Here is a 25526-nt window from a genome sequence, read left to right on the forward strand (position 1 = left end):
TGGCAAGTGTTCCCACCTGAAAATAGGGACAGTCTGGAAGCGTCCCGAGTTCAAAGTACTTGAGAAAACAGCAATATTTTTAAGTATTTCAACTAGAAGGTTTACCACTTCTAGACCTCCTAAAATTATTCCGGATTTGCCCAGCTAGTCTGGATTTGAAGAGTACATACACAAACAGACACGCTTAGATACTTACAGACATGTTTGGAGTAAGCCTTCTTGAAACGAGTCTCAAACCAGATGGTCATTCCATCTTCCTGCAGCCGATATATTCTTTGCTTCTGTGCCGGCTTGGCCTTGACTTTCCAAAAGGGGGAACCTTTCAGCATTACCTTGATATCTTCATCGTCTGTCAGGCCTGTCCAGAGAAAAGAGAAAGCGAATGGTAGCAGCTATAAAACCCATGATGAACCCAACATACATTTCCGATCTTTAGAACACACTTCCATTCGCCAGTGCTTGATCTGAGCCAGAATTCAGCCCTGGAACTCTGTTCTGAATGCTGTCCCTGAAACATAATGTAAAATGTTCACGTGAAAAAGAGTGCCTCTAAACACGTGCAAAGTGCCTTTTCCTTTCAACCTCAGCCAGCCATCACTCTCTGGATTAAGAGGATTAAAAATAAATAAAAAGTGTTGCAAACTCCCAACCCTGCACTTAAAAAAAAAAAAGCCTGCATTTTGAAAAACCATTAGAATTTCGAAATTCTCTTTGGAAACAGCATAAATCTAGTCAGTGATGAAATGTGTGGAATCCTAGTCCTTGGTGCACAATAACCAAGCCTAGACTTTCACAACTTCTGAATCACTTTCAGGCCTGCAGGGTCAGAGGAAATGACATGGTTTACAGTAGACCAGTAGCAGATTCTGCAGCTGTCTCAAGCAACAATGGAGTGCACCACTGAGGGTGAAATCAAACTGCTGCATTAGCAACACTGAAGTGACTTCCCCAGGGTGCAAGCCTGGACAGTGCGTATGGAAATTGTGTATGGAAATCTTGGGCTGGCCAGACTACAAGACACCGCTCTCTGCCTTACAGCGGTTCAGAGGAGGGCGGAACAACACACTTGGCAGTAGCTGGGCTGCAGGAGTTGCCGGAGAGGAGTACAAGGCGCCATCCAACTGTCTTAGGGACTCCACTCTGGATTTATGTTGCATTTACTCATTATTATTATTATTATTATTATTATTATTATTATTATTAATTTCTACCCTGCCCATCTGGCTGGGCTTCCCCAGCCACTCTGGGCGGCTTCCAGCAAAGCACAGTGGTACCTCAGGTTAAGTACTTAATTTGTTCCGGAGGTTCGTACTTAACCTGAAACTGTTCTTAACCTGAAGCACCACTTTAGCTAATGGGGCCTCCTGCTGCTGCTGCTGCGCTGCCACCGTGCGATTTCTGTCCTCATCCTGAAGCAAAGTACTTAACCCGAGGTACTATTTCTGGGTTAGCAGAGTCTGTAACCTGAAGCGTCTGTAACCTGCTGCTATTTTCTTTCGGTTCTCCACCACTGGCTCTTCCTACTGAGGTTTGATGCAAACTTTTCTGTCAGGGCGTGAAAAAAAGATGGAGAAGCCAAGAATCTTAAGAGGAGGAAGAAGCAGGAAATCTGGAAAAAGCATTGGTGCTTTCTGCTGGAACGGGACAGAGAGGCCCCCTAATGCAAATATGCACAGATAGTTTGGGAGGGGCAACAGAAGACAGTGAGAAAGATCCTGAGATGATCTCTTGGCTACAGAGCTATGAAAACAACAAAGGGGCGAAGAGCCAGGAGGACTGCATTCAGCACTTAAGCCTTGGTGGCAGGCATTAACAGACCGCATCAATGGCTGTTGTTTGCTGTTGGGCTTAGCGGCCCTCTCTGGGCAACAGTGCTAAGTTTTGTTTTATGTTTCTTCCAAAGTTGACACCTTTTCCCTTCCTGACCCCAGCTCAACTCACTCAACGTTCTAGTGAGAGCTGGACCATAAAGAAGGCTGATCGACGAAGAATGGATGCTTTAGAATTATGGTGCTGGAGGAGACTCTTGAGAGTCCCGTGGACTGCAAGAAGATCAAACCTCTCCATTCTGAAGGAAATCAGCCCTGAGTGCTCACTGGAAGGACAGATCCTGAAGCTGAGGCTCCAATACTTTGGCCACCTCATGAGAAGAGAAGACTCCCTGGAAAAGATCCTGATGCTGGGAAAGATGGATGGCACAAGGAGAAGGGGACGAAAGAGGACGAGATGGTTGGACAGTGTTGTCGAAGCTACAAACATGAGTCTGACCAAACTGCGGGAGGCAGTGGAAGACAGGAGTGCTGGCGTGTTCTGGTCCATGGGGTCACGAAGAGTCGGACACGACTAAACAACAACAACAAGGCAGAATTAAAAATAATATATATATATTAACCCCAATATTCTATTATAGTGAGAGAGATCTTGAGCACAGAGTGCGTATGGCTTTTCTTCCAATGTCGTCTACATTGCAAGGGGTTGGACTAGATTGCCCCTGGGGTGTCCCTCCTGGCTCGACGCTTATAGGATTCTATTAAACCTGGCCTGCACTCTGCCAGAACAATTACGCTGGCTTCTTGAAATCAACACACAGCAGCGCTTCTGGGAGTTTCCCACCCCCAAGGAAGTATGTTGTCAAAGGTACTCTGTACATGCTCAAAGGCATTCTGCCTCAGGTATCAACATTTTAAAAAACCACCCACATTGTGGGAAATGTAATGTACAACTGAAAGAGAAAAAACCAAAACAGCACCCGTCATTGAAATTTGGGGTTATCTACGATCAGTGTGAAAATGTTCAGAAGAACCTATTGCAGAAAATAAATGGTTTCGATGCGTGGAAAGCCTGTTGTAAGTGCTGCAGACTTTGCAGCTGATACAAGGGTAATATGCTGCGGCAGACAGCAAACACGGAAGTAATTTATATGGTATTTTAAATGTTCTGTACCTTTATATGTATCTGCAGGTGGCTCAAGCAAACAAGCTAAGCTGCACACTTCTGGGGGAGGGCAATGCATAAGCTGTGTTCAGACGCCTGCCTGAAGATACAATAGGGGATAGGGGAAAGGGAATATGAATGCAAGCTGTCTGGATCTTACCATGTTGAGTAGGAAAGGGCTTTTACTCAAGTTCACCTGAACGTACGTAGAACTCTCTGCACAACTGGGGACCCTGCTTTTTTCAGCTCCTTGATTGTGTGGAAGGTTCTACTTGCGGTCAAAATTACACAAGTCAAAGCCTCCAAAAGGGCAGATTCACATGGGGAAGGCTTGAATGCATGACCCCAGTCCAAACTTTGCATGATTGTGTGTGCCAAAAAGTGCTAAAATAAAATAAAATTTATTAGTTATACCCAGCCTATCTGGCTGGGTTTCCCCAGCCACTTTGGGCAGTTCCCAACAGAATATTAAAAGCACAATAAAACATCAAACATTAAAAAGTTCCCTAAACAGGGCTGCCTTCAGATGTCTTCTAAGAGTCAGATAGTTGTTTATTTCCTTGACATCTGATGGGATGGTGTTCCATAGGGCGGGTGTCACCACCGACAAGGCCCTCTGCCTGGTTCCCTGTAACCTCACTTCTCGCAGTGAGGAACAGCCAGAAAGCCCTCAGAGCTGGACCTCAGTGTCCAGGCTGAACAATGGGGGTGGAGATGCTCCTTCAGGTATACTGGGCCAAGGCCGTTTAGGGCTTTAAAGGTCAGCACCAACACTTTGAATTGTGCTTAGAAACATACTAAAACACCTCTATAGGCAGGTGAGACTTACAGAAGTACAAGTGGGATCTGCAACTAAACATTGCAGTGTGGAATTCTCCTGCTTAGGTTTCCAGCCAACCAGCCATGCCCACTTCCAGGATATTCCATTCCTTGGGAGTTCCTCTTTGTACCTCAATAGTTAGTGCTCTGTGCCCATTGAACATGCAGAATCCTTATTTGTTTTGGGGTTCTCCAACTGTGTCCTGCTTGGAGTTTTTGTTACGGATCCGTCTATCTTGAGAGACAACGGAGTATGAATCCAGGGTGAAGTCAAATCACAGCAGCAGCTGAGGACAGGCTTAAATTAATGGGCCTCGGATACTCTGATCTATGCATGCCAATGGGTCTAACTCTGAGTAAGTCTAATGCTACCTAAAGGTAAAGATAAAGGGACCCCTGACCATTAGGTCCAGTCGTGACTGACTCTGGGGTTGCAGTGCTCATCTCGCTTTATTGGCCGAGGGAGCCAACGTACAGCTTCCGGGTCATGTGGCCAGCATGACTAAGCCGCTTCTGGAGAACCAGAGCAGTGCACGGAAATGCCATTTACCTTCCCCCTGGAGCGGTACCTATTTATCTACTTGCACTTTGACGTGCTTTCGAACTGCTAGGCTGGCAGGAGCAGGGACCCAGCAACAGGAGCTCACCCCGACGCAGGGATTTGAACTGCCAACCTACTGATCGGCAAGTCCTAGGCTCTGTGGTTTAACCCACAGCGCCACCTGCTAATGCTGCCTACTTCAACCCTAATGATTTTTGTACTTCTGCAAACCTTTGGGCTCCTTCACACCTGCAAATACTCCGTGCCGTCCGCACAAAACCTGGCTGCTTGTGGGTGGGCTGTGCTGTTTTAACTACATATGGAATGTCACTCAAACGGAGTTGGCTATTAGTACACATTGATGCTGATACAGAAAACCTCCCTCCGCCGACAGAAACGACCCCTTCCAACGTTGTGTATGTTCCATCAGAAATCGTGGTTATATTTATCCTGCTGCTTCTCCCTATGGCTTCGGCCATTTTTGGAAGCAGACTGCAACCTGATTTCCTGGACGGCGATTAAGTGTCAGTGTTGTGCAACGTTGCAGACCTCCTTTGGGGAGGTGGGAGAAAAAAACCTCTGATGCTCAGACGTGCTGCTAGCCTGGGTGGTCAACAGAGACCCGAAGCAGAATATAACTCACTAGCGGCTACTCTCCAGCCATCCTCCCTTTTTTCCCTTTCAGGGCTGTCCTTGCACATGTGCCAAGAGTGCCCGAGAGCACGGCCGGTCCCAAAGGAGAATCGAATGTGGTGCTCTTCAGGAGAAATCATGCCACGTGGCTTAGATTGAAAGAGCGGCTGTGGAAGTAAAAGGAGCTTTATTGGGTTCAGGGCAGGGAACCTGAGGTGCTGGATGTAAAAGGCAGTGTGCTCAGTGTGGCCAAAGGATACATGCTGGCTACTCCGACAGCTCCCTGGAGTTTTCAACCCAAGGAGCTACCGTATTTTTCGCTCTATAGGAAGCATTTTCCCTCCTCCAAAAATGAAGGGGAAATGTGTGTGAGTCCTATGGAGCGAATGCAGACTCCTTGGCTTCAGCGATAGCAACGGGAAGCCTCTGAAGTGCAGAGGGAACGCGTTGCTTTCACTGAAGCCTGGAGAGCGAGAGGGGTCGGTGCGCACCAACCCCTCTCGCTCTCCAGGCTTTAGGCAGCTATCTGCAAGGCTTAGGAGCGCGCCCCCAGCCCCACTAGCTCCGGGAGCGGCGGCAAGGCTGCGCGCAACCTTGCCGCCGCTCCCAGACCTGTTCTGGGGGCTGGGGTCGGGGGAAGCTCGGGCTTCTCCCGCCCCAGCCCCGCGGCTAAAAACGAAGCCAAGACAGCAAGCGGGATCCATCCCGCTCGCTGTCTTGGCTTCTGCCAAAGCCACGCGCAGCCTCTCCCGGCTGGAGAGGTTGCGCACAGCTAAAGAGAAAGCCAAGACAGCGAGCGGGATGAATAATTTTTTTTCTTTATTTCCCCCCCTAAAAACTAGGTACGCCCTATGGTCCGGTGCGCCCTATGGAGTGAAAAATACGGTAGTTCCTGCAGGAGACGGTTGTCTGAAGTGCCAAGAGGCACCAAAGAGGGAACATTTCCTCCTTATCTGTTCTTCCTCCAGCTCTTCAGGAAAGCAGCAACCCCAGAGACTAGGTTCCTGAGGGGGCAATCCCTGAAACTATTGACGGCACCTGCAGCAATCACACTCGCATACACGCGCAGATCTAGGGATGCTCAAGGATTTTCCTTGGTCCGCCATTTTAAATGGACCAACCTGATTCAGGCTTCCCAAAACAATCGCATGGACTGGAACGGAGTTATCCTCCAGTTGTCACATCCCTCCAAATTCCATGATACAATCCCTAAATTGTCCTGCAGCAACCCAGATATTGTTGGACTTCATCTCCGAGCAGCCCTAGCCGGGAGGCCAATAATCAGGGATGCTCATGGAGAGAAATTATAACTTATGGCCTGAGTGTGGGGTTTGGGAGCTGCACAGTCAGGGAAAAAACAATGCTGTCCAGGGTTGTAAAGACTGCGGAGAGAATAACTGGATGCACTCTCCCTACCTTGGATCAAATCTATGCTTCCAGGTGCCATAAGAAAGCTGCAGAGATAGTGCAGGATAGCGGGCACCCCGGAAACGATCTCTTTCAGCTTCTGCCTTCTGGAAGAAGGTACTTGGTTATAAAGACTAGGAGTAGCCGCCTGAGAAACAGTTTTTATCCAAATGCGACTTTGGTTTAAACGCAGTGTAAGGTAGTCTCTATGGGAGTATATTGTATTTAATTATGGGGTATCAGAGTTTTTAGGGGGCTAACTAGGCTGGGATAGCAGGCTTGTTGGTTTCTGAATGTCTGATGTAGATTTTCAATTTCGTTGCTCTGTATGGGACAATGACAATAAAGATTATCATATCGTATCTTATGGGAGTCTGCTGTTACCAGACTCTGGGATGCAAGCCTGGGCTGGGTGTATGGAGGTCATGGGCTGCCCAGATGACAGATGCCCTTCTAGGCCTGGCTGATGTGGTCCAAAGGAAAGCAGAGCAATACACTTTGGCACCAGGAGTTACGAAGGGCCGTCCAACCATCTTATAAGACTCCACTCTGGATTTCTGCAGGCTTTACTCAGCCTTCTCGTCTCCCAAAGATGTCCAGCAAGGCACTGGAGGTTTAGGCTCAAGAGTTTTCCTTCTCCTAGATGGGCTACCTTCCTAGGTTGATGAGTCCCATCTGCTCCTCACTTCCTGCCACACATGCACGGGACGTGGGTGGTGCTGTGGTCTAAACCACCGAGCCTCTTGGGCTTGCTGATCAGAAGGTCGGTAGTTCAAATCCCTGCAATGGGGTGAGCTCCTGTTGCTCTGTCCCAGCTCCTGCCAACCTAGCAGTTCGAAAGCACGTCAGCGCAAGTAGATAAATAGGTACCACTGCGCCGGGAAGGTAAACGGTATTTCCATCACGGTGTTCCGTTGCGCCAGAAGCGGTTTAGTCACGCTGGCCACATGACCCAGAAAGCTGTCTGTGGACAAACGCTGGCTCCCTTGGCCTAAAAAGCGAGATGAGCACTGCACCCCATAGTTGCCTTTGACTGGATTTAACCATCCAGGGGTCCTTTACCTTTTTACCTTCCTGCTACACACCATGTGCAGAAACCTGGACCCACAATTGGTCTCATCTACTCAATCCGCTGGAACGCAGGTGGTGCTGTGGGTTAAACCACAGAGCCTAGGACTTGCCGATCAGAAGGTCGGCGGTTCGAATCCCAGCGACGGGGTGAGCTCCCGTTGCTCGGTCCCTGCTCTGCCACCCTAGCAGTTCGAAAGCACGTCAAAGTGCAAGTAGATAAATAGGCACCACTCTGGTGGGAAGGTAAACAGCGTTTCCATGTGCTGCTCTGGTTTGCCAGAAGCGGCTTAGTCATGCTGGCCACATGACCCGGAAGCTGTACGCCGGCTCCCTCGGCCAATAAAGCAAGATGAGCACTGCAACCCCAGAGTCGGCCACGACTGGACCTAATGGTCAGGGGTCCCTTTACCTTTACTCAATCTGCTGGATCCCATTCTTTGCATGCAGGAGAGGGCCCTAATTCACTGAGGGTTTGAAACCCATTGGCTACCTGGGTTTAGCCGGCCAGTCGAAGCCGTTGTAATCCTACAACATCGGGAGGACCGCAAGTCTCCCACCCCTGCCCCAAACCTCTATTTCTCTCCCACACCCCTTTAAAAAATAAATGAATAAATCCAGGGGAGGGAGTGGGGGTAAAACACACCAAAGAATAGACAGTAGCTGGCCAAGTGGCTCACTTTTTCCTTCAGCTCTGCAGACCAAGCCCTTTGTGTGGCTTTTTGTACAGCTGGGAGCTGTACCAGGAAGGGGAGGTGAGTCAGCCGGGAGGGCTTGAAAATGAAATTGTTTTCTGCACTTGAGGCAAAGCCATTTCTACTTGGGGGTGGCGGGGGGGGGGGGAGAGAGAGAAAAGGGAGAAATGCCTCTTAGCAAAGGCCTCCTCTGGTGCCCAGAAGTTGTTGTTATACGTTCCTAGGAAATAAAAAAAGCAAGCCAAGGCAGAGAGGGCAGGGCAGGGCAGGAGGGGTGGAATGTTTCCAGAGGCCGTCAAGGCAATGGGGTGCTGGAATGTGATGGGGAGGCAACAGAATGGGGAGCGGTGTTTGTGCAAGGAAGTTTCCGATCAACCCGTGCCCCTCGGTTTTGTTGCCATCATCCCCTCTTCTGAATGATAAACACGGACAAGTCTCACCCGTGTTGATATCGGTTGTGTTGTTTTTTCCAGCTGCTCTGCAGAAGAAGAGCCAATACCCCTCTCTTTTTTGCTTTTTCTTCCCTTTTAACTGCTGGCTAGGGATTTTAGCTGTTATTTTAACCAGAAACAACCGCATCACCGCCATTGTTTCAAGGAAAATATTTGGCCTGGCTTTGACACAGAACTCACAATCCAGAGAAGTTTGCAATAGTTCTGACTTCACCCCGGTTCGTTTTTTCTATGTTTTCCCTCTTTCCGTTCCTCAGCCCCCCTTCCTGCCTCCCATCTCGCCATCTGTGCGCTGAGAATTTTTGTTTACAGTCAGCTGGGTTTTAAAAGGTCGGGAGGATGTGGAGGAGAAGCTAAAGGGTCAGTCGTGGATTTAACAGAAGTGTTTCGGGCTGCCACAGGCCTATGTTTCCAAACACCTCTTCGCCCCCTCCGGGGTTTGACAGAAGAAAACAGGCACATGATTCATCTAATGCGCACAAGAGATTTTTAATAAGGGAGTGAGCAAAGGGGATCAGTGCTGCGACTATGGCGGCTGGCAAATTTTATCACATTATTATTATTATTATTATTATTATTATTATTATTATTATTATTAAAGTCCCCATTAGTCATTATAGGACGAACTTCAGAGGCTACCCCTCCATGAAAACAAAACACAGTGGTACCTCAGGTTAAGTACTTAATTCGTTCCGGAGGTCTGTTCTTAACCTGAAACTGTTCTTAACCTGAAGCACCACTTTAGCTAATGGGGCCTCCCGCTGCTGCCGCACCGCCGGAGCACGATTTCTGTTCTCATCCTGAAGCAAAGTTCTTAGCCCGAGGTAATATTTCTGGGTTAGTGGAGTCTGTAACCTGAAGCGTATGTAACCCGAGGTACCACTGCACATCAAACTAGCATGTCAGGGCTAGAACTCTCCTAGACATCAAGCTTTCTATATCAAAGGGAGGAGCAATCACTTGTGTGAAGCACCACTTACTCATGAGATATCCCATCTGCAGTCTGGTGTTGCTCAGACCCATAGCTTCAACTTTTCCCCTTTCTTGCGAGGAATCCTATTCGGAATAAAAAGGGAAACTGACAGCTATTCTCAGACCTCTGTGAGAACTAAGACCCAAGGCTGTATACACATTACTGGCCTAAAGTCGTTCTTTTCCTCAAGGTAGTTTTGGGGTACGGGGAACGCATCAAAGCAAAATATTTTGTAAGAAACTACAGGATGGATATGGATTGTGGCTAATGTCATGTATCCTTATCCAAGCAGTGGGGTGTGTGTTGTGTGTGTGCATTGGATGCAGAGCAGGGGGGATTGTGTCCACCGCCCCAGTCTCAACAGAAGATCTGAGAAGCAGAAGGGAGAGTAGACTTGGTTGCCATCAAACAGTGTTATGTATTCAGTGGTCTGTGTTTGCCTGAGCTTGAGTCTGGACGAAGGATTCTGAGCTCCTGTGTTCTGATTCAATACATGATGTCCAATCACAGAACATTTCAGGATTTGGGCCTCCGCCACTGGCCCTTGATCACTGCAGATGGTGACAGCAGCCACGAAATTAAAAGACGCCTGCTTCTTGGGAGAAAAGCAATGACAAACCTAGACAGCATCTTAAAAAGCAGAGACATCCCCTTGCCAACAAAGGTATGTATAGTAAAAGCTATGGTTTTCCCAGTAGTGATGTCTGGAAGTGAAAGCTAGACCATTAAGAAGGCTGATCGCCAAAGAACTGATGCTTTTGAATTATGGTGCTGGAGGAGACTCTTGAGAGTCCCATGGACCACAAGAAGATCAAACCTATCCATTCTGAAGGAAATCAGCCCTGAGTGCTCACTGGAAGGACAGATCCTGAAGCTGAGGCTCCAATACTTTGGCCACCTCATGAGAAGAGAAGACTCCCTGGAAAAGATGTTGGGAAAGATTGGAGAGCACAAGGAGAAGGGGACAACAGAGGACAAGATGGTTGGATAGTGTTCTCGAAGCTACCAGCATGAGTTTGACCAAACTGCGGGAGGCAGTGGAAGACAGGAGTGCCTGGTGTGCTCTGGTCCATGGGGTCACAAAGAGTTGGACACGACTAAACAACAACAACACTGGCCCTTGAACTCTAAGTTGTGATTCGCAGCTTGGAAGTTTAGACAGCCAGTCACGTTGGGAGTGGGAGTGGCCCAGGCTTTCAGAAATGTATAGAAGCATTTGCTTTGCCCCAGTTTTCTCGTTACGTAGTTCAATAAAGGTTCTTGCTGTTATCACTGTGTCTTGCCTCGTGGGAACCCACCAACACTTCAAGGAGTTCTCCCAAATCTTGGACCCTTCCTCTTTGAAAGGGGCCTGAAAGGCGTAAGAAAACAGAATAATCACTTATGATGCACTGCTTGTTTCACTATTCTGTCTTGAGTACATCTTGTTGCATCTTTTCCTTACATTCCTTGTCCTCCCTCCCCTTCCCGAAATCCAAACCAGCTTCCTGATCATAAAGATCGGAAGGCTGTTTATCAGTCCCAAATCTGGATTCGTGAAGTCTGCAAGCGTCCACACCGCACATCTAATAAGAACTGATTCAGACCCACAACCAGGTGTGTGGTTTGTCCCATCTGGGTGTCTGCAGTCAATGCGCAACCGAGTGGAGGCAAGGAATGCAATCTGTTTGATGCCTGCAACATCCAACAAGCTGTGCACAGAGCTGGCGTCTGGCTGCATTTTCACAGGAACAAAAGCACAGTTCAGCTTACAATTGTTCGCAAATTAGTACTGTGTCTTCACTCAGTTGCTCTGTGGCCATGTATTACCAAACAGCATCCAGAGTAACAGAAAATTATGGGCATGTTAGCAACTTATCACTTCTACAGGTGTTTCCAAAGTGTTTCCAGCATCAGATCCCTTTCCCTTTAGATATGGATGGTAATAATAATGATGATGATGATGATGGTGATGATAATAATAATAATAATTTATTTATACTCCGCCCATCTGGCTGAGTTTCCCCAGCCACTCTGAGCGGCTCCCAATCAAGTGTTAAAAACAGTACAGTATATGGATGTATATACATCGGGGGACGGCTTAACCCAGCTCCACGGGCCTTCTGACGGTTTCCTCGCAGCGATAAGTAAGGTTACAGGGAACCAGGAAGAGCCTTCTCGGTAGTGGCACCTGCCCTGTGGAATGCCCTCCCATCAGATGTCCAGGAAATAAACAACGATCTGACTTTTGGAAGACATCTGAAGGCAGCCCTGTTTAGGGAAGCTTTTAATGTTTGATGTTTTATTGTGCTTTTAATGAGTGGCTGGGGAAACCCAGCCAGATGGATGGGGTATAAATTATTATTATTATTATTATTATTATTATTATTATTATTATTACTACTACTACTACTACTACTACACTTGTTGGGACACACAATCATGCAAAGTATGGACTGTTTAGGGAAGTTTTTAATGTTTGATGTTTTATTGTGCTTTTAATATCCTGTTAGGAGCCACCCAGAATGGCGGGGTATAAATATTATTATTATTATACAGACAGTGTTCTCGAAGCTACGAACATGAGTTTGACCAAACTGCGGGAGGCAGTGGAAGACAGGAGTGCCTGGCGTGCTCTGGTTCATGGGGTCACGAAGAGCTGGACACGACTATACGACTAAACAACAACAACAAAATTATTCAGGCAGCCCTCAGCGTCTCCTGGCAGGGCTCTTGGGCCTTTACAACCATGTGACAGGCAGAAATTCAACCAGAAAGTCTCATGGGGGTGTAGCAGTGTTGGGTCAATGGCACAGGGCTGCTGCCCTTGTCGAACAACTCCCATGCCAGTGTTAAGAGACATGGGAGTCCTGCCACAAACCAAGAAACCTCCAAGCTAGCCAACCTTTCTCAACCTGTGGGTCCCCAGATGTTGTTGGACTACAACTCCCATCATCCCTAACTAGCTCAGGGATGATGGGAGTTGTAGTCCAACAACATCTGGGGACCCACAGGTTGAGAACCACTGATATAGACCCCTGTGCACCAAGCTGCCCTCCGCGTGCGAGAGCTTTGCCACCCTCCCACTTCTCGCCGCTTGGCACGAGCGATGGCACTTCCACAAAACATGACCAAGCAAGTCCATCAAGGCCACAGCAATTCTGGGTAATTTCAGGAGTAAAAACGGGCTCCGATGGGCATGAATGAACTCAGAGGAACCTCCGTTGATATTTTTCTTTTGCACAGCTCACAAACCTGTCATCGAAATTGCCAGTGGCTGTTGCATAAGAAACTCCCCATGGTCTATATTTAACCCCGCTGTCCTTACGTAACTCCTCAAGCCCTCCAGCTCAAAAGCGGCGAGAGGTTCTGCAAGACGTTCCGCTCATATTTCGCCCAGTCTTCATTGATGCGGCTTGCAGCTTTGTTTAGGCCTTGCCGACCGCTTCTCCTTAACGTCCCTGAATGAAATGCCAACTGGCTTTTCTCGGCTGCTGTGATGAATTAAAATCTGGATGGTGGCAAGGACACCAACCATGGCTAAATTGCCTGTCGTTTTTGTTGTCTTCCAAGGATTCACCTTAATCCTAACCAGTAGCTTTTATAGCCCTGTCTTTTCCCCATTAACCACCCCTTGGTGGCTGTGTATACACTATACGTACATTTAAAGCACATCCCACACACACCCAAACAATCCTGGGAACTGTAGTTTGCCCCGACAACAAGCTACAATTCCCAGCACCCTTAACAAACTACAGTTCCCAGTTATTTTGGGGCGGCGTGTGTTTAAAACGTATTTTGTATCTGCAGCCATTGCTTTTCTTTTTCCTTCCTCTCCCTCTTTTCCTCATTCACTTTATTTAAAGAATGCAAAATGTTACTAGCATCTACCTCAGAATTTATTTATTGCTTTATTTTCTTATTTTGTTTATCAAATTCATAAACTGCCCTTCTTCCGAGGATCGCAGGGTAGTTTAGGATATAAAAACACATGCGCACAAACACATAACAAAACAACCCCATTCCACACACACAATTTAAAAGGCCACAAATTGTTTAATTAGCCCCAAAATGAGGCACAATCAGCTTTAGGGTTTTGAACACCAGCACTGGACCTAATCCAGAGAGGCTTGGGTTCAAATCGCTGTTCAAGTGCAAAGCTCACAGGATAGTCTTGAGCAAACCTGTTTTTCCCAGCATTACCTCATAACACAGGGCTGTCATGAGGCAACACCCAAGGGTGCTGCGCTAAACATAGGATAGAAACATGATATAAAAACAAACAAGGCTGCTTCTGAGCTTGTGCAGAGTGCCTGGGAGACACAGGCCCATTTTCCTATGGGTAGCTAACTATAGGCTCATATGAGACTTCGATGGCTTCATTTATTTCTCACTTCATTTATTTCTCGGCAGGGTGGATTTGGATCAAGTAAAACTTGATTTAAATAATTTTTTTATAGAAAAACTCATTCTTGCTGGTATAATCTTAATATTTATAATAATAACATTTTATTTATATCCCGCCCTCCCCAGCCGAAGCTGGGTTCAGAGCGGATTTACAAACAGATGAAGGTTTCATTTTTGGAATAATAAATTTTCAGAGTAGATTTTACAGTTATATCAAAAATTACTGATTTGGTTATACTATTAGAAATACATAGACAGATTATTATGAAATTATTGCGAGGTTTAATAAGTTAACTGTTTATATTCGGAAAACTTTTCTGCTGTTCTTTATTGGAAGGAGAAAAACAATCATTTGCTTAATAACTAAACAATCTCTTTAACGAAAACAATAATATTATGGCATATGCATCCATGTTTGTTAACTGATGTGGTTAAACAATTAAAAAAGAAAATTCAGACTGAGTTTTAGCACACATGAAAAACTTAAAACAAATCCTTAATTCCTGATGAACAGCCTTTGGACTATAATGTAACTTAAATAGAAAACTATCTTTAGAAAGATTTTTCATCCAAAAGGAAAATCCAATTTAAACTTTTTAAAAATCCGATTTTTAAAAGCCACAGAGACATCATCGTCAATCAATGCCCCAAAATAAGCTGGGAGGTGGGAAGAGCAAGCCACTTCTGCGTCCTCTTCAGACCTGTCCGAAAAGGCTGTGTAAACACAACCTGTGGGGCTCAGGCATCATACGGACGGTGTTTTTTTTTAAAAAAAATATTTTTATTAAGGATTTTCTTGTTTTACAGAAGTGTAGTGCCTCGTATTTTCTTCTTCTTCTTCTTACATGTAACGTTTTTACAAATCCGTTTCATTTGTTGAGGCATTAGGGGGAGAAGAAAACAGAAAGAAAAAAGAAAGGGGGGTGGGGAGAGGGAGGATGGATGGGGGTGGGGTCGGGTGGCGGTGTTTCTATTATGTTTAATGTATGTTTGGTGTCAGTGTTGCTTGTGTTGTTCACTTGTGTTCCTTTGGTGGTGGGAGAGGTTGGGGTTGGCTTAGGGTGTGATTGTTTGTTTGTGATTGGCTGTGGTGATCTTTGTTTTTGTGTGTGAGTGAGGTGGGTGGGTGTTTTGGATCAAGTTAGCCACATTGATTTGTATGCTGTTGGTGGATTATTGTCATTGTCCTGTTGGGCTGTGTATGTGATAAAGGGGAGCCATACCGGGGTGAAGGTGTCTTCTTCTGTTTGTCCCCGTGTCAGTTTCAGTTTATTAGTTAATTTTTCTAGTAGGGCTGTTTCCCATACTATTTGGTACCATTGGTCCATGCTTACTCCTGACAGGTCTCTCCAGTGTCTGGTTATGGTGTTTCTGGTTGCTGAGAGCACAAATCGGACCATAGCTGGTTTTGGGGAGGGAATGCATCAAAATGTGGCGTTTCTCAAGAAACGACAGGATTGTGATGTGTGCGTACAGCTTTACAAAACAGTGGTGGCATGTTTAATCAGGTAAAGGTCATTGTTAGCATTTACTAAAGACAGGAAACTTCTCAGACTTTTTGAGGGAAAAAGAAAACAAAACAATGACCTGTGGATTTGGGGATGGAAGATAATGCTGGTTTGTAGAAAGTCGTTTTGTTGGGTATTATATTGGAGTGGATGAAGTGACCATTGTTTATATGTATCGGATAGATGAAGAATTGGAAGTTCTTTAATTTCTGCATTTTATATTTTCTATTCTCTCTTTTAAGTTCTCTTGTATCTTTTTCTTTTTATTCTTTTCTCTCATTTTTTCTCCTCTTTTTCTCCTTCTCTGCCCCCCCCATTTCCTTCTCCTCTTTTCCTCTATGTTTTTATTTTATTTAGATTAATGTTGGATGAAAAATATATTTGGCATTAAGGTTTGTATCTCTCTTTATATACTCCAATAAAATTTATCCAAATAATAATAATTTGTGGGAGCACTCTGGATACAGAATAAACAGGAATTTGTACACAGGCCAAGTGTAGGAACTGGAAGCTCCCGTATCCCAAAAACTACTCTGAATTATGAGAACCCCGAAAGGAACAGATATCTACTGAAACAGACTCTAACAATTCTGCACATTTATATAGCGCTTTTAGAGCTCTCAACACACGGCGTACCTTATCTTGTAAAGCTTGCAGAAACCCTGTAAGAGAGCTCAAGATAATTATCCCTCTGTTGCAAAGCAGGTGTGGGGTTTAATCTGAGACAGAATCGTGGACTAGATTAACCTTTGGTCTGAACAGAATTCTTCTTATGATCCCATCGGCTCTTTCATAAAAAGAATGAGTGCCATGTTATAAGAATTCTAAGGTCCCAAATATACAATAGAAGTACAAGGCAAACACATACATGAGTATATAAACCACGTGTCTGAAATAGCACAGGAGAGCAATCCTGAAACCATTTTGACTCTCCCAAATTGACCTCAAATATTTCTCTGCAAGGAGGAAGGAAACAGGAAAGCCTTCCCATTGTCTTTTGCCTACCTGTCTTAAGGGCATATTTGTGTGTGGACAGGGTGAGCCTGTGACCTGGATTCAGGAACTAAAGTATTAACCATCACAAAAGAAGGGTCAGGCCGCCCAGGTAAAGCAATCAGTGACCATTATCAGGTATCCTGGCAGACAGGATTTCTGCTGCAGGCCGCCTCCTCCTGTGATGTATGTATGATGTTTGGGGGGGTGGTCTTGGGCTACAGGGTGGACAACTTCAAAAGTCTATATAAGGGCTTGTGCACCATTGTTCTGGGTTCCTCCTCCCTCCTGCGTGTGGCGAGTGGGGACCCTGTTGCAACAGTTTAATAAAGATCAGGCTTACTAGCCACTTAAGGACTATACGGATACCTCATAAGGGAAAAGGAGCAGATTCCCCCCCCCCCCCCGTAACAGCCTCAAAAAGGCCTCAGAAATTGACCAGCAGTGGATGTTCATCTTTCTAGGAAGATAATGCCTAAAAGGTGTGGCAGGCAAGCCCAACAAGTCAAGCAAGCTGGCAGCATGGTTAAGTCATTAAACCGCCTTGCAACATGCTCTAAATCTCGGACGTTTCATCTTTTAGACCAGGCATCCCAAAGCTAATAAGGCTTATGATTGTCAGGTAAGCATCTAAGCAACAAACAGAAAGCAATGAAGTCCAATAATTAAGTGATGCTCAGGTGAGTGATTAAGGGACGTGGATGGCGCTGTGGGCTAAACCACAGAGCCTAGAACTTGCCAATCAGAAGGTCGGCGGTTCGAATCCCCGCGACGGGGTGAGCTCCGGTTGCTCGGTCCCTGCTCCTGCCAACCTAGCAGTTCAAAAGCATGTCAAAGTGCAAGTAGATAAATAGGTACCACTCCGGCGGGAAGGTAAAAGGTGTTTCCGTGCACTGCTCTGGTTCGCCAGAAGCGGCTTAGTCATGCTGGCCACATGACCCGGAAGCTGCACGCCGGCTACCTCAGCCAATAAAGCAAGATGAGCGTCGCAACCCCAGAGTCGGTCACGACTGGACCTAATGGTCAGGCGTCCCTTTACCTTTACCAGGTGAGTGATTAACTTTTAAAGATGTTCCTGGGCCAGGGTGCAGCTGTAAGCCCAGGAACGGAAGAAGGATCTGTCCTACTTGGGATTCCAAAACACACTCGTCTGATTCGATCTGAGCAGATCATGACCAGGAGGGGATCAGTGGTCCACTTCAGAATCCACAATGCGGCACATTCAGTGCCGGATTTACATAAAAGCTAAACAATCTTTTTTTGTACACATCACTTGGATGGAGCAAAATTTGTAGAAGTGCCGGTTTTGAAGGATGGCTGTGTTTAGGTTCAATAGCGTTTCAACAACTGCAGGTTTGGCAATTCACCTTTAGGTGGGAACTGGGGAGGGGGGGACACCATCCATACTCCCGGGGGGACCTTTCCAGGAACAGTATGGCTCCCCTCTCAACCCCATGTTTACACTAAATTTACACAGTGAAATTGGGCTGATATGATGTGGTTTTAAAACTGAATATACGAACAAGTAGATATACGATGAAATATGTTGTGGCAGCTAATGTGTAATAAAACAAATCTCATATTGATATGGACGATCAGTGCTAAGTCAATAAATTTGGGATACTTTTATTTCTTCATTCCAAACATTTGTGGATAGCTCAGCTAGTGAGACCCTTAATGTCAGGGTCATGACAATGAACCCCCTCCAGTGCTTATGAAAATAGCAAGTCAGCACATAACACTCAGCAGACTAAGGTCTTTAAAAAATAAAGGCTGTTTTCACACTGTTAAAAGTACAAAGGGGTGAGCAGCTGCAGACCTCCTAAGGGAGACAGAGACAGAGTCTTCGAGAGCACATCCAGCTGCAGAAACACCTGGAGTAAGAACTGATCAAAAAAAACAGATGGAAGATCACGTGTTGGAAGAAAAACAGTCTCTGAGGTATGTGTATGTTCCATGATACGAATGGAGGCAATTATTGTCACTCTGCAGTGAAGTAAATGCACTCTGTCTGGGACGCGGGTGGCACTGTGGGTTAAAGCACAGAGCCTAGGACTTGCTGATCAGAAGTTCGGCGGTTTGAATCCCTTTTGACGGGGTGAGCTCCCATTGCTCAGTCCCTGCTCCTGCCAACCTAGCAGTTCGAAAGCATGTCGAAGTGTAAGTAGATAAATAGGTACCGCTCCTGCAGGAAGGTAAACGCGTTTCTGTGCGTTGCTCTGGTTCGCCAGAAGCAGCTTAGTCATGCTGGCCACATGACCTGGAAGCTGTACGCCGGCTCCCTCGGCCAATAAAGCGAGATGAGCGCTGCAACCCCAGAGTCGGCCACGACTGGACCTAATGGTCAGGGGTCCCTTTACCTTTAAATGCACTCTGTACATGCTCAGAAATGCATGCCCTATTTTTTCTTCACTTACCCCTGGTACTGAAAACTCTCATCATTTTTCCATGATTCCCAAAACCCCTTGCCTAGTCTTGTTGCTATTTCACCAACCCCCTGATCTAACCAAACTGAACACAAACATCCAAAAGCTACACACACAAAAAGCAAAAACATATTCGGCAGCATATAGGTTTCTAAGATTCATAATGCCAGTGTATGAAAATGTGATGGGGGGGTGGATTTTGTGACCCACTCCAGAAATATCGTGGCTATAGAAAGCAACTTCTTCCTCCCCCCCTTTTTTTTGCAAAATGCTCTGAGGTTTTATTACAATCAAGCGGTATATAAATGCTGTGAAATAAAATTAATTCAATAAATTACAGCAATAATTAAATTGCCAAGAAGCCAAACGAGCAACAACAGTGACAAAAACAACCCACCCAAAGTGTGTTAATAGAGAATATAAAATGATCCTGGAATTTGTTCGCCTCTTAGGTCTTTTTTATTGTTGCCTGTGTGGTAGAACTCAGAACGGGGGGGGGGGGGGGAACGGGACAAAACAAAAGCACCCACAAAACTGTTTTCTAAACACAGATCCACCACCTCTAATATTTTATTTGGAATTATCTTGTAAATCTATCATACAGATCCCAATCTCACAGTTACTGGAAGCCTCTTCTCCATTATTTTAAATTTCTAAAGATTATTTATTATCCTAAGGCTCAGATCATGGCACTCAGGAAGTAGAGGAGCGCAAGGGAACAGTTCCTCTCAATGCAAGAGCCAAGTCTTGGAGAACTTTTACATTTTTTCTTTTAAAAGTGCATTCTTCTAACTATTCTCCTGTACTGTGGTACGATGGTTCCCGAACAGCTTAGTTGTCAAACAAAGCAGCTCCTGAACGCCGCAAACCTGGAAGTAAGTGATCTGGTTTGCAAATGTTTTTTGGAAGCCGAACGTCCAATGCGGCTTCTGATTGGCTGCAGGACGCTCCTGCAGCCAATAGGAAGCCGTGCCTTGGTTTTCAGATGATTTCGGGAGTCGAACGGACTCCCAAAACAGATTAAGTTCGACAACCAAGGTACTACTGTACAGAATTCTTGTCCTTTTCTTAAAAGTGTTTTCAGACTATATTTATTGCTGTCTTTTCTGTGTCGTGTTCTACCACGGAATGAGGTAGAAACTCATATTGGGACAGCATGCTGGGAAAGGAGGTAGACAGTTCAGTAACCCCCTCTCCCTGGAAACCACCAGAAACCGGCCAAAACATCAGATCGCATCCAGCAATCTAACAGCCCCTTTAGCCTATCCTTGGACACTTAGCATGTTGGTCAACCCATTGCAAAAGTCGCCTGCAGGCTTTTCCCTTTCAAACTTGCAAAGGTTACCTTAACGGCCAAGAATATAGTTTTTAGGCAACCTGAAAGGAGGAGGAAACAAAGAGGAGGGGAGGAAACTCAGGAGACAGATTAATTTTAATGAATAGGTCTGGAAGCAAAATGTGCTCCCAAAGAGACAGGGCAGCGGCAAGCTTCTTGAGCCAAGAAAACACTGGAGCTGTGAGCCAGAAAAAGGTGGTGCTTTGTGTGTACGTTTGGAAGCACAGTTCCAGTTGTTGCATTTTGAACCAGAACAGCTCTTCCATCAGGAGATAAAAGCTGGGTCCAGCTGAAAATCAATCAGCTTCCAGAGTGCTATCAGCGATCAAGGCTGGATAACTATTTTGGGGCTTGCCTAGCCCAGGCAGATCCTGCTATTCAGTAATTCATTGATCCAAAGGATTGATGCCCTTGAGGTGCATTATCTCCAGGACCAAGTCAGACTTCGTCACTTGCATACCTGTGCCCCATTACATCCAGGTTTTGCTGAGCATCCGTTCCAATTTGTTTAGGAGGCAGTTGTACAAGCACAGGGATGCAGGCTGGCGCTGTGGTATAAACCACTGAGCCTCTTGGGCTTGCCGATCAGAAGGTCGGCAGTTCGAATCCCTGCGACAGGGTGAGCTCCCGTTGCTTGGTCCCAGCTCCTGCCAACCTAGCAGTTCGAAAGCCGTCAAAGTGCAAGTAGGTATCTATCTGCGGCAGGAAGGTAAACGGCATTTCCATGCGCTCTGGTTTCCGTCACAGAGTTCTGTTGTGCCAGAAGCGGTTTAGTCATGCTGGCCACATGACCCGGAAAACTGTCTGCGGACAAACGTCGGTTCCCTCAGCCTGAAAGCAAGATGAGCGCCACAACGCCATAGTCGCCTTTGATAGGACTTAACCTTCCAGGGGTCCTTTACCTTTACCTATACAAACACTCATTCCGTATTTATCCAGGTATGTTTACAAGGCAATATACATTAGTCATACATCCATCTCCTATTTTCCAATACCTTTCCCTGTCACTTTCCAAACTGCAAAACGCCAGATTCTTTTTTTAAAAGGGGCTTTGCTGTCGCTAGGGCAACGGCACATGTTAATCCACTTTGAGTGCGCAAACCTAACGTTCTGATATGCACTCGAATCACTCCCACAAAACGGTAACAGTTTGGAGAATACCCCAATACAGACTTCGCTAAACATCAGTAGTCGCCACCATCGGTGGCAGACAACAGGAGTTCTTGCTGTCAGGAAGAGATCACCCTGGGGTATCAAGCTACAACTCTAAAGGTAAGGGTAAAGGGACCCCTGACCATTAGGTCCAGTCGTGGCCAACTCTGGGGTTGCGGCGCTCATCTCGCTTTATTGGTCGAGGGAGCCGGCGTACAGCTTCTGAGTCATGACTAAGCCTCTTCTGGAGAACCAGAGCAGCGCATGGAAATGCTGTTTGCCTTCCCACCACAGCGGTACCTATTTATCTACTTGCACTTTGACATGCTTTCGAACTGCTAGGTTGGCAGGAGCAGGGACCGAGCAACGGGAGCTCACCCCGTCGTGGGGATTCGAACCGCCGACCTTCTGATCGGCAAGTCCTAGGCTCTGTGGTTTAACCCACAGCGCCACCCGCATCCAACTCTACCATCTTCCAAATCTCCTAACTACCTAGGTACACTATTTTAATTCATTGCTGGAGAAACAGTAGTTTCCAATAGGGGAAGAGAGAGTTAGAGCATGGAATTTTGCAAGCTCCATGTCTGGAGACGGAAATTTCAAGCCTCACGGTTCTAACAAACAGGGCTGTATGTTTGCAAGAAGACTTTGCCATCAGCTGGTCTGGGTACTCCTGGAAGTTAGAACAACAGACCAGACAAGTTTAGGCTTGTCTGTGCGTGCCAGACACTTTCTGTGCACAGGGCAGGGAGGTGCCAAGAGCACACCTGGGGATGTTTTGGTCTTCTCTGGAAATGTTCTCCGGTGTATCAGTCTTCAACCTGTTTTAGACATGGAACCCACTTGGAACCTCAAACAGCAACACAGGGCATTATTATTTTTTAAATCATAGTTGCTTGCCTTTCTTCTCTCTTTCTTCGCTGAGTACAAAGGAAGGCAGGACCCGTAGAAATTGTGGCAGGGGCACTTTCCCCCCACCCCTGTAAGATCGGCTGCTGTACCTGTTCAAATTCTGTCTTCCTCCCAGCTGTTAAAGGTACAGGAGGAGCAGGGTCGGCCCAAGACATTTTGCTGCCTGAAGCAGAAAGGAAATGGTCAAGGTGCATGGCACTTGAGGCCGGTCAAGTTAGTTTGGCAACTGAGGAAGAAAATTGCAAGAGACCAGCACAGGCAGAAAAAATACAATACAGTGGTACCTCGGGTTACAAACACTTCGGGTTACCAATTCCGCTAACCCGGAAGTAGTACCTCAGGATGAGAACGGAAATGGCATGCCAGCGGCGCGGCGGAAACAGGAGGCCCCATTAGCGAAAGCGCGCCTCAGGTTAAAAACGGTTTTGGGTTAAGAACGGACCTCCGGAACGAATTAAGTTCGTAACCCGAGGTACCACTGTATAAATTAAATTAACGATTTGGTGCCCTTTCATGTCGTTCAAAATCACCTGGTACCTTGGTTCCCGAACGGCCTAGTTGTTGAACAAATTGGCTCCTGAACACCGCAAACCCGCAAGTAAGGGGAAGTAACTTTGCCTAATAGTGCAGCCGGCCCTGTGAGGGGGCATTTTGGTTATTCTGGTTCTCTTTTTCTACTCTCTCTCTCCCCCTCCCATGAAAGCAAAAAACAAACACCCTAATCACAATCTGGTGGCAGCACCACTCACGCGACTTAACTCTTAACATTTATGTGTAACCTGCTTGCAGGTCTCAGCCCACCAGTTGAAAACAGATATTCACAGCCATGATGGCCCTTCACAAATAGAGTCAAGCCGGTCCAAGCAGATATGATATCATAGATGATTATATATATTTCACCCAAGCACCTTAATACAGCACATTCCGATCTCTATATGAGAGGTAGCTCACCTAGAGTTGCTTAAGTTTTTATTTATTTATCCACATAGTCGCAATTTATAAGCAGCTTTTCAATAAGGCATAAAAATGGGCTGTTTAAGGTACGGATGGCCTCAGGGTTGGAACACTCACTCCCAAGATGGATTAGGCACCAGAAGGCAAATGTGTAGACACATAATACCTTGTAATTACCTTGGCATGCATTTAACTGTAATTGTTTTTAGAATGTTTTTAACTGCCTCAGAATGTTCTTGCTTAGTTTTTGCTTTCCATTTGTGCTATCTGTTTGTCATCCCGTGCAACTTGGGGAGAAAGGGTGGGATATAAATTTGATAGATGATGATGACGACGACGATGATAATAATAATAATAATTTTATTATTTATTTATACCCTGCCCATCTGGCTGGTTTTCCCCAGCCACTATGGGCGGCTCCCAACAGAGGACCAAAAACAGAATAAAACTTCAAACATTAAGAACTTTCCTAAATGGGGCTGCCTCCAGATGTCTTTTAAAAGTCAGATAGTTGATTATTTCCTTGACATTTGACAGGAGGGCGTCCCACAGGATGGGCGCCACCACTGAGAAGGCCCTCAGCCTGGTTCCCTGTAACCTTGCTTCTCACAGTGAGGGAACCACCAGAAGGCCCTCGGAGCTGGACCTCAGTGTCTGGCCTGAACGATGGGGGTGGAGACGCTCCTTCAGGTATACTGGGCCGAGGCCATTTAGGGTTTTAAAGCTCAGCACCAACACTCTGAATTGTGCTCGGAAATGTAAATAGTAATATGGATACTAATTATTACCACAACCCACTCATCCAAGTGTTTAGGAACAGATAACTTGATGAGGGACGCAGCAAGCATTTTCCCAACGGTTCTCGTTTTCGTGCTTCAGGGAGGAAGAACTGTTAGCTTTATTTGCAATATGGGTGAAACATACATTTTTCAGTGACAACCATAGGTGTGGTCCCAGAGCAACTGCTGGGTGGTCAAATCCGACCCCACAATTAATTTCCACCTGAAATCTCTTACCTACACAACCCCAGAGCTCATCCCACAAGCACAGAGCAGAAGAGGTCCTGAAAGCTATACAGTCGTACCTTGGAAGCTGAACGGAAGCTGTTTGGGAAGTCCGTTCAAATTCCAAAAAGTTTGGAAACCAAGGTGTGGCTTTCGATTGGCCGCAGGAAGCTCCGGCGGCCAACTGGAAGCTGCGCCAAACGTTCGGGTTCCAAAAGAACGTTCGCAAACCGGAACACTCACTTTTGGGTTTGCGCATTCAGGAGCCAAAACGTTTGAGTGCCAAGGCGTTCAGCTTCCAAGGTACGACTGTAAATGGTGAATCTCCACTCACTTCATCGAAAGATGCATTAGTACCGCTAGCCAATCTAAGCTGGCAAAGTTGTGGGGGAATATAGGGAGATCAGTCATACCTTTAAGCAGCAATAAAAACCTTTAGTTGCATTTCCTCAAACAAAAACGTACTGAGATGCAATTCATACCACCCAAGGCCTCTCTTGCGGCAAGACTGATAGTTCACTTGTGAAAAACCCTTTCCTTGACCCCACTCGGGCTAGAGGCAGACAACAATTTTTACAGGAATTGGAAAGTCTGAGGGAGGCGTCATATCTCCCATACTCAGACTCCAATTCTTTCATCCTGTGCTCATGTGTACAGTGGTACCTTGGTTCTCAAACTTAATCCATTCTGGAAGTCTGTTCCAAAACCAAGGTGTTTACAATAGAAAGTAATGCAAAATGGATTAATCCATTCCAGATTTTTATATTCAACTCCTAAGACAGCAATTTAAAATGAATTTTACTATCTAACGAGACCATTCTTATCCATTCTGAAGGAAATCAGCCCTGAGTGCTCCCTGGAAGGGCAGATCTTGAAGCTGAGGTTCCAATACTTTGGCCACCTCATGAGAAGAGAAGACTCCCTGGAAAAGACCCTGATGTTGGGAAAGATGGAGGGCACAAGGAGAAGGGGACGACAGAGGACGAGATGGTTGGACAGTGTTCTCAAAGCTACCAGCATGAGTTTGACCAAACTGCGGGAGGCAGTGGAAGACAGGAGTGCCTGGCATGCTCTGGTCCATGGGGTCACGAAGAGTCGGACATGACTAAACGACTAAACAACAACAACAACAACGAGACCATTGATCCATAAAATGAAAGAAATAAACAATGTACTGCAGTCACACAATCAATCAATCAGTAGCTGAACTGGGTTCCACACAGTCACAAAACAAAACCAAAAGAGCCGCAAAAACAAAAACGTAAAATAAATAGCAAAAACAAGCTGACGTCAGCGTAACACTCAAAATGGAAGCGTCGTGCTCAAAACGGAA

The 25526-nt window shown here is 46.1% G+C and overlaps 1 protein-coding gene across 3 annotated transcripts in view; it reads right to left on the minus strand.

Moving 5' to 3' along the window:
* Positions 1-25526, minus strand: part of PLCD3 (phospholipase C delta 3) — an 88535-nt gene that overhangs the window by 51728 nt on the left and 11281 nt on the right. For 2 of the 3 annotated variants that reach the window (XR_014557438.1, XM_083709295.1), the window contains exon 2: positions 197-358. Coding sequence is in view for 2 of the 3 variants with exons in the window: in XM_083709295.1 (XP_083565421.1) it covers positions 197-358 (162 nt within the window). In the remaining variant the exon portion in view is untranslated. Of the gene's footprint in view, positions 1-196; positions 465-6600; positions 6654-25526 lie in introns of those variants that run through there. The other variant, XM_083709296.1, reaches the window with a different exon arrangement.

The sequence above is a fragment of the Podarcis gaigeae genome (assembly GCF_964106915.1).
Source record: "Podarcis gaigeae genome assembly, chromosome: 13".
Lineage (NCBI taxonomy): Eukaryota > Metazoa > Chordata > Lepidosauria > Squamata > Lacertidae > Podarcis > Podarcis gaigeae.